We start from the raw sequence: 9,651 nt of genomic DNA, 5'->3' as shown, positions 1-9,651 counted from the left end.
ATGAAATTCTTAGGCAAATGGATGCATCTGGAGGATATCATCCTGAGTGAGGTAACCCAATCACAAAAGAACACACATGATATGCACTCACTGATAAGCGGATATTAGCCCAGAAACTTAGAATATCCAAGATATAATTTGCAAAACACATGAAACCCAAGAAGAAGGAAGACCAAAGTGTGGATACTTCGCTCCTTCTTAGAATGGGGAACAAAATACCCATGGAAGGAGTTACAGCTAAGACAGAGGAAAGACCATCCAGAGACTGCCCCACATGGGGATCCATCCCATATACAACCACCAAACCCAGACACATATGCCAGAAAGATTTTGCTGACAGGACCCTGACATAGTTGTCTCTTGTGAAGCTATGCCAATGCCTGGCAAATACAGAAGTGGATGTTAACAGTCATCTATTGGATAGAACACAGGGCCCCTAATGAAGGAGCTAGAGAAAGTACCCAAGGAGCTAAAGGGGTCTGCAATCCTATAGGAAAAACAATGATATCAACTAACCAATACTCCCTAGAGCTGTGTCTCTAGTTGCATATGTAGCAGAGGATGGCCTAGTCAGCCATCAATGGTAGGAGAGGCCCTTGGTATTGTGAAGATCATATGCCCCAGTATAGGGGAACGCCAGGGCCAGGAAGCGGGAGTGGGTGGGTTGGGGAGCAGGGTGCAGGGAGGGTATAGGGGGCTTTGGGGATAGCATTTGAAATGTAAGTGAAGAAAATATCTAATTTTAAAAAAAGGAAATTACTCCTAACTAGGAAAAAAATACACAAAAGAAAGACAAACCCCCCCCCCCCAGGCTTGCCCATGAGTTTGGGCCTATACTCCAAGGCTGCCTAGCATCATTGACCACGGAGAAGAAAGGCCATGAGGCTGCCTTTCCTTTGGAGTTCCCCTTATGGGAACACACAAGCTTCTGAAGTCACATGATTTATTTCATATCACGGGGGCTGCTTCTCTTAAATTAAGTCACTTAGAAGGGTATGTAATCCCTTCAGAATGAAGGGAATCTAGAACACTCCGGAGCAGCACAGGGTGGGGACATAGAATTGCTAACATTCCTAGGAAGGCGAGCCCAGCCCTACAGCAGCTAAGGTTTCGGGGGTTTCTAGTTTCAGCGTAGGAGCAGAAGTGTATGTTATCTCACTAGTTAAGATCTTCCCTCCCTCCCGGGAGATCGGGAGATCGAAGCTCCAATCCTGCAGCTTTGTAAGGCTTCCCCAGAGGTGGAAGTAACTTACCTGTGATTACAGTCCACAGGTAGGACTGAGCATTTGCCTGGGACACGACACTGGGGAAAGAAATGACTCTGGTCTTGTCCCATCTAAGCCTCTTGTCATGGAGCATCGTGTGTGTGTGTGTGTGTGTGTGTGAAGAACTTATTCCCCAAAAGACAAATTGCTGAGTAATGACAGCACTATCCGGTCCAGTGGTCCAGCGTGTGGGTGTGGCGAGAAGGCAGCTCTTCCTGAGTGGAGGGGTTGGGAAGCCAGTTTACCTCCAGACCAAATCTTTGAGGAAACCTCAACCATCTCTTCATCCTTGAACTGTAACGCAAACCCAAATGCTAGAAAGGAGCACAGTAGGATGTGGGGTGCTGGTGAGAGCAGCCTGTACGCAGAGACCTAGGCTGTGCCTGTGTGGGTGCTGCCAGCTTGGGTTGGGCAAGCAAAACCACGGCATACTCCAAAGCGCAAGCCTCACACCATGTTGAATCTCATGTCCACTGTTCTTAAATTACTCTATCCTTTTTGCCTTGTTCCCTGAAGGCCGATCCAGTGTCTTAGGTGAGTTTGGATTTAGAAGTTTAAGCTAATAAAAATTAATTGTACTTTTAATACGTTTTTGTTTTTTTTTAACTAATAAAAACATACATAAATGCATGTAGGTAGGTAAATAGTAGATAGAAAAGTAGACAAATGTGTGTGTGTATATGAGAGAGAGAGAGAGAGAGAGAGAGAGAGAGAGAGAGAGAGAGAGAGAGAGAGAGAGAGAGATCAAAGATTAAAAGTCAGGTTTGAAAGAACCACTCATCTTGAGACAGGGTCACACTATAGAGCTCAGGCTGGACTCTATAAACTTAGCACTGTACTATTATCTCCACTTCTTCTTTTTAAAGACTTTTTTTTTTTAGTTTAATATATGAGTGTCTCCATGTACACCTGCATGCCAGAAGGGGGCCCAAGATCTCCCTATAGATGGTTGTATGCCACCATGGAGTTGCTGGGAATTGAACTCAGGACCTCTGGAAGAGCAGTCAATGCTCTTAACCATTGAGACACCTCGCCAGCCCCTATCTCACCTTCTTACATGCTGGAATTACAGGCCTGTACCACCACACCCAGCTTGGCACTGGTTATTTTCAGATTATATTAACAAGGCTAATGATGTCTTTAACAAATAAGAGAAAAAGGATAATTTAAAGATATCTTTGTTTTTCTATGACACCAGAGACCAATAATATGAAGGAAAGTTGATTTATTGTTCTTTAATTATGTTATCTTTAATTATAGTCTGTTGTTATGGACTGAGTTGTGTCTCCTTGGGACCTTCAAGTATGATCTTATTTGGAACTAGGGTGATTTCAGATGAACTTGGTTAAGATTAGTGGAGGAGGCATCCAGCCATACTGATCTCCTTATTCACACACACACACACACACACACACACACACACACACACACACACACAGGAAGGGCACCTGGGTGGGGAAGAAGGCACAGGTAATGTATTTAAGTGCCACAGGCAGTCTTGACTGCCCGTAGGCATCAAGAGTTTGAGAGGAAGCCTAGGGTAGACTCCCCCTCACTGTCAACACAGGGTGTAGACTCTGCCGACACCTTGGAATTTGAGTTTCATCCACTAGGATAAAGACAGTTTCTGTTGCTGAAGCCTGATAGTTCATAGTACTTCAGGATGCTATGGAGCCAGAGCCAATGTATATACCCAAGGAGAAGGAAATAAACAATGTGATGACCTACTTATTCTAGAGACCAATTGCATGATAGAATTATCCCGAGGAGCAATGGCGCTTCTTACTGTCAGTTCCTGGGGAGCAGAATTTGGCTTCTTGATGTTGATCTCGATGCTGTTGCTGCCTTGTTTCACCTGCACGGGAGAGCCGTGCACCGTGGCCACACCTTCAAACATCTGGGACTTGGTTAAGGAAGGGCCAGGGGCTGCTGCTGCGGGGCCTTCTTTTTCCTTTCCTTCCTCATCTCCAGGGGCCATTTCCCCATTCATGTTGACCTTCCCATCTACCTATAAGAGCCAGGGTGAATGAGAAAACATGCTATTACACAACCGAAGATGAAAACCAGACCCATCTCTGAATCGCCTTAGAGAAGTCTTAGTCTTAAAGGAACCTCCCCAGAGCTTCCATGGGTTCTAGAAGTCAGCTGTCTGTCAATGCTCTCTGTAGGGCTTCGGTTTGCCCATGTTATGACTGGATGAAATTTCATGTTCATCTGAATCTTTTTTTGTTTGTTTTGTTTTGTTTTGTTTTGTTTTGTTTTGTTTTGTTTTGTTTTGGTTTGGTTTGGTTTGGTTTGGTTTGGTTTTTCGAGATAGGGTTTCTCTGTATAGCCCTGGCTGTCCTGGAACTCACTCTGTAGACCAGGCTGGCCTCGAACTCAGAAGTCCACCTGCCTCTGCCTCCCAAGTGCTGGGATTAAAGGCATGTGCCACCATGACCAGCTTTATAGGTTATCTTGTTGTGGAAGACTTTTTTTTTTTTATCACACACACACACACACACACACACACACACACACATGGAGGGCAAGGATTCTGATATTATGTTATATAACAATAAATCTCATTTTTCTATTTAATTTTATAATTCTATTTTTTTCTTAAGGGAAAAAAAGCCCATGCTCATTGAAATGTTTTTGATTCACATTCCATATTTAGAGGAGGCAGCAAGAGTGAGGAGAAGGGGAGGGGCTCACCTGGCCTATGGACATGGCCACCTTCCTAACGGTTGAGCCAATTATCTGTGGTGAGATGACCTATGATCCAATTCTGACTCTGCCACTCAACAGCTATGCAATCTCACAAGTTTCTGACTCTCTGTGCAAAAATGCAGATTTTAACATAACGACCTTCTTCAGTGTTGTTGGGGGGTGGTGTCATAGGACTAAAGAATGCTTAGGACTCAGAGCAGCATCTCACACACTGCTGGCTGTTCATATTAGATCTTCTAGAGTCTCTGAGAAGGAACAGTGGAAGGCTGCGTATTAGCTGTGGTTAGTTTACTTTGTGCTACAGGCCAGCATGCTTTTGTCACCTGCTACTTGCAAGAAATTTGCAACACAATTCAGCGCACACACATGAATATGGTAGAAACAGATAAACAGTATGCTTATCTTATTGAGTGTGATCTGTGTGATTTCTATTGTATTCTTATTGTCCACTTCGTTCTTTAAAATGATGGTTCTGAACCACTAAGCTGACAACAACCCACCAGCAGGTTTGAAACAAGGTAGTCTTTGGAAAACGATGTTTAAGCTGTATCACTTGATCTTTCTTTACTCTTTTATTTTCTTTCTAAAAATATGGTATGGATTATTCATTTGGTTTTGAGACAGGATCTTGCTGTTGTGGGTGCACACAGACACAGACACACAGACACACACACACACACACTTTTCTAAGCTGCTTTGTCTCTCTAATCTAGTAATAATTGTCCTATGTACATGTTACTATGGCAACAACTGTTCATTTATTTTTGAGAACGTAGTTTGTTGTTGTGACTATGTGAGAGCAAGCACACACACACACACACACACACACACACACACACACACACACATACACACACAGTGAAGGAGACATAGGCTACCAAACAAAATTGATAAGGTTTTCTCAGAGTCTAAGTTCTGTCATAAATTCTTCTATCCTAATCATCACAAGGTCACATTGTATCATTTACATAAGTAAGAGGAAGTGGATCTCTAAATGATGTGATCAGATACCTAGATAGCCAGTTACAGAAATGTACTCCCACCTATGTTCTGGGCTTCCTCATCATAACGCTTTTACGGAAGGTTACACCATCCATTATCCTGGCCCCAGGTGAAAAGAAGTACAAAAATATTTTGGTCACTTGAGGACACTGCTAGGCACACACACACACACACACACACACATTTACACACACAGGTCTTCAACTTCTCTTGAATCTCAGGAAGAATTTATTTATTCACTTTTGCTGAATGTCCTGGGTATCTAGCCTAGGCTCTTAGCAAAGATGGAACCATGAAGAATAAATGTAGAGTCTTTACCCTGTTAGGGACAAACATTTTCAATCAATCTGGATGAGATGGCCAGTCATTCATCTTTGTTTTTTTTTCCAGCAAAGGTACAGATAGATATATTTAGATACTTAGATTTATTTAAACACAAGTCAGACAGTAGGTTTTAAGCTCTCTCTGAAGTTGAGTAGTGAAGGTCTACTGAGCTCACTGCTTGGGCTGTACAGACTTCTCCTAGCCCTAATGGCAGTGCAGTAGCTCCTATTGATACACTCCACTTTCCTGCAAGGACAATATGAACTGACTTTTCTTTGGAGCAGAAGGAGCTTAAGACGCAGGCCAAATGTTCCTCTGTATATCGGAGGACACTGGAATATGAGCAAACGCAAATATGCTTGCTTGCCAAAGGGTTTTTGGTTCTCAAAAATGATTTTATAGAATCTCTAGTAACGCAGCCCAGTTTTCCGCTCAAGGAAAACCCTGTCTTACCTGATGACAAGCACACCCCATGCCACCATGTGTCTCATGTGCTATTTTCCTCGAGTGTAGCAATTCTTTGGATAGAGTGTAATTCCTTCCTATAAGATATAGCTGTATATTTTTCTTTTTAAACAAAAGGCAAACACAGTCTGACTTTGCCGTGCACCTTGATAACTACAGGTTTGGAGGATCGCTAAATAAGGATTGGTTTACGCTGCTCTATGAGAAACCATCTCATCAAACCAGAAACAGACCTCGCTTGTCAGGTGACTTGTCAATCACTGGGAGCCCACTAAGAGGAACAAGAGAAGTGAGAGGAACACCCATCCCTTAAGTATCTGCAAGAAAAGCTCCTGAAATATGTGTATTATGGTCCACGATAAATGTTTGACAAAAGGCTTCTGTCCACAAGCTACCCACAGTTCGGTTTCCTCTCTCTCTCTCTCTCTCTCTCTCTCTCTCTCTCTCAGAATTCACCCTACCTTAAAAGTCTTCAGAACCTCTTGAGAGTTTTTGGGCTGGGAGTAAGGCCTGGGGGTCAGCATAGGCACTGTGTTTGGAGTGATGGTTTTGCTTGGAGACCCAGTGCCTATTGCCGCAATGCTCTCTGGGACACTGGTGCGAGCGATGGTGGTCTCGACCGTGGCAGTGAACTTGGGTGGGGGCAGTGACTGCTGCCGCAGGTACTTCATGGGGCTGGGGTCGTTCGGGAAGGAGGACACGTTTGGCTCTGTTGAATGGCTTCTTTCCAGGATCTTTGGCATCTCCAAGCGTTCGAGGACAGCCTCACTGATGGTGAACCTCTCGATGTACTGCTGGAGGATCCCCTCGGCCTCCTCCTGCGACCTTGCGTTCTTGTATGCCTCATGAAGTTCCCTCTCTCTCCGCTCTCTGTAGGATGGGACGAGGGGAAGAAGAGCAATAAATATCTAGGAAATTTGCAGAGATTCCCACCAAGGTAGAGTAAAAACCAAACTATAAATAGTAATTTTGGAGCCTGGACCACAGCATGGATTAGAGAAAGCATGACTAGACACTACTGTGCACTGGCGACACAAAGACCCACTTTTCTTGGACGATTTCTCTGTAAGTTTTGATGCTTTTCCTCCGTTCACTTGTCCCATCTTCCCCAGACATCAGCTTCTCCATTTTTTTCCTTTCTTCCTCTTTCTTGATCAAGTCCTGAGAAGCGCTTCTTCTCCGGCTCTTCCAGCGAGCCAGGTCCTGGCGGGGGGGGGGGGGGGGGGGGAGAGAGAGAGAGAGAGAGAGAGAGAGAGAGAGAGAGAGAGAGAGAGAGAGAGAGAGAGAATGTTCATTCTCAGCCTGCACAGAATTCCCTGCCTGTGACTCACGGACCTATAAGCCCTAAGGCACTATGCTGGGACACTTCCACATAATCCTGTGAAAGTCTGGTTGGAATAAGGATGCCTGGAAGGCAGGGAACACTATCATTAACAGGACAGCAAATTTGATAGAACTGTCTTAAAGGTAATATAGAAAAATTTCCCCTCCCCCTATTTCCACCTCTGCATTGGAAATAGATATCCTGGCACCAGAATGGTAGAGATTCATGTACAGCTTTCTCTTGGATGGGAGTGAAGACAGAACAAGTGGCTTTGGAGTTGAGTCTTATGGACCAACTCCAACTCTTATCCACCGAGAGGATATGTGTGAATTCCTCTGGGCCTCAGGAGAGCATGGAGACCTGTCCTACTGGTAGTTACAGCACAGTGAGGGAGCGGCCTCTCGGTTAGAAGGATGAGCTGGAAATGGGGAATAGCCCAGTCTATTTAGCACTTGCATTGTTCAGTGTTTCTTGGCCTCTTTGAACTCATTTTTATCTTCTTTAATTGGGGGCGGCTGATCCAACCCTGCTTGCAATCTTGGGAGTAAATGTGATGACACTTAGGTGCTAGACACTGATGTAATATCAGGACATTGTGCTAATTTGGGAGAAGTCAACTTTTTGACTGATGGTGGAAGTCAGGTTTACAACAGTGACCCCCCTCTCTGCTAATCCCAAGCCCGTCCTGCCTTTGCTCTTTGCTGCTCAATACAACGTTCTGGATTCTCACCAGCCTCTCCCACCTTCCTTTCCTGGTTTGAATCTTGCCTCTCAACTCACTAGCTATGGAACTTTGGGCAGTGACTTAGCTGGGCTGGGGCTCATCTGTGGATGCTGGATGAATAACCGTTGTTAGTACAGAGTTACTAAACGATGAATTACCCAGAGCAAAGCGTTTCGAACAGTGCCTGCTACTGGTACAATTAACGCTGACAGCTGCAGTCATCGTCGTCATCCATCAGTCTTAAATATAGAATATTAAAAGACAGCACACCACAGCTCTGCGTCTATCCTAATCGCCTGCCTCCCATCCTTTCTCTTTGTGACCAAGCTTTGGTCCAGAGTACCTGCTGCTACACACCAGTGTCGGTTTTTCCTCTCTTCTCGTTCCCGCGGACCTATCCTTTAATCTTCACCCAGGCCGGTCTCTCTCTGTAATGCTGGGGCGGCCCTTCCCAGCATGACTTTGAAGTCCAAGTTACCCTCCCAGTCGGGTGGTCGGCTAAGTCCCTCCCCACTGCCCGCGGCCTTGGCCAGAACTCACATCTTGCCATTTGTCGTCCTCTTCCCTCAGCTGGTTATTTATCAGCTGCAGCTGCTCCTGGCGGGCCCTGCTGTGCGGCAGCACCGCTGCCTCCTCCTCACACCGCATGTCAAACATACTCGTGCTCCTGATGCGGAGAGAGCAAAAAACAAAAAGCAAGCAGCATGAGAGTCGGCGGCGGCCTCCTTTCGCCACTGCACACCGCCGCCTGGGGGCGCTACCGGGCTGAGAGCCGCCTCTTCGCTCTGCAGCAGGAAGCAGCCTCCAGCAACACAGCCAAGAGATGCCTTTGTCTTCATTGATGGCCCTGAATGGGGGAGCTTTCTAGAAAGGTGCCCGAGAAAGGGCCAGGTGAAAGTATCTAAAAGGCCCGCACTCCTCTCATTCAAAGGTATATAATTTAGGGAGGATATACGTGTTGGAGGAGGTGGCGGGCGGGAACATTCCATTGCAGTGGAATTTCACACTGCACTTGGTGGTGAAAAGAGAGAGCGTGCCTGATTTACGTGCGCAGAGATGATTTCTTCACTTAAAAAAAAAAAGGCATAAGGCCTCAAGAATAAGACACCACCTTTGCATATTTAAATTAAGGCTGGGTGTTTTGTGGCTATTTCTTTTTCCTTTTTCTTTATATAATAACATAATTGATAGTTCATCTTGGAATCAAGAAAATAAGGCATTTTGTACTAAGAAGAAACACTCACATAAATGAGGGTATAGTTTGCACCCTAATGTGTTTTGCATCCAACTGTTTTGATGTATTTTTGACGGGATTCCTCCGATTTTACTTTTTGAAGGGGAAGGGCGGGGCGGGTAAGGAGGAAAAGCAACCCTTTTGGCTGTGCCTGCAGTTGATAAACCCTGCAGGAGCTTGCTAAGACCGCAGAGCCTCTGTGATGCTCACACAGCCCTGTTAAGAGCAAGCATTGAAGCAGCAGGGTAACACAGGAGTAGAGACCAAAGCAAAGCCCCTTCCCCTCTCCCATGGGGGGGAACTAGCTCTGAGACCAAAAGGTCACCCGGATCACTTACTCAGGAAGTTAAGTGGGAGCTTACGTAAGTTTAGGGGTTCAGGAGTTAAGAAAGTTAAGGAGAAACCTTCTAAGTCCCCTAGGTATAGAAGAGGGTGATAATCCATTTTTTTTTTGAAGATGGCTTGGGGGGTTAGGGGGTGGGATGCTGAGGGGGGCAGGGATAAGACATGCACTTGGAAACCAACTGACTCCAGGCATTATCAGAGGTGCACACAGCAGGAGCACTGTGGGGTGAATCTGCATGAGCGCGAGCGAGCAAGC

At 45.4% G+C, this 9,651-nt stretch overlaps 1 protein-coding gene across 17 annotated transcripts in view; it reads right to left on the bottom strand.

Moving 5' to 3' along the window:
• Limch1 (LIM and calponin homology domains 1) overlaps window positions 1-9,651 on the bottom strand; it is a 310,330-nt gene that overhangs the window by 45,681 nt on the left and 254,998 nt on the right. For all 17 annotated transcript variants that reach the window (XM_029477930.1, XM_029477931.1, XM_029477934.1 and 14 more), the window contains 4 exons: window positions 8,357-8,483; window positions 6,814-6,971; window positions 6,230-6,638; window positions 3,052-3,273 (listed from right to left, as the gene is read on the bottom strand). In XM_029477930.1, the coding sequence (XP_029333790.1) occupies window positions 3,052-3,273; window positions 6,230-6,638; window positions 6,814-6,971; window positions 8,357-8,483 (916 nt within the window). The remainder of the gene's footprint in view (window positions 1-3,051; window positions 3,274-6,229; window positions 6,639-6,813; window positions 6,972-8,356; window positions 8,484-9,651) is intronic.

The sequence above is a fragment of the Mus caroli genome, chromosome 5 (assembly GCF_900094665.2).
Source record: "Mus caroli chromosome 5, CAROLI_EIJ_v1.1, whole genome shotgun sequence".
Taxonomy (NCBI): domain Eukaryota; kingdom Metazoa; phylum Chordata; class Mammalia; order Rodentia; family Muridae; genus Mus; species Mus caroli.
This window is presented reverse-complemented; position numbering and strand designations above follow the sequence as displayed.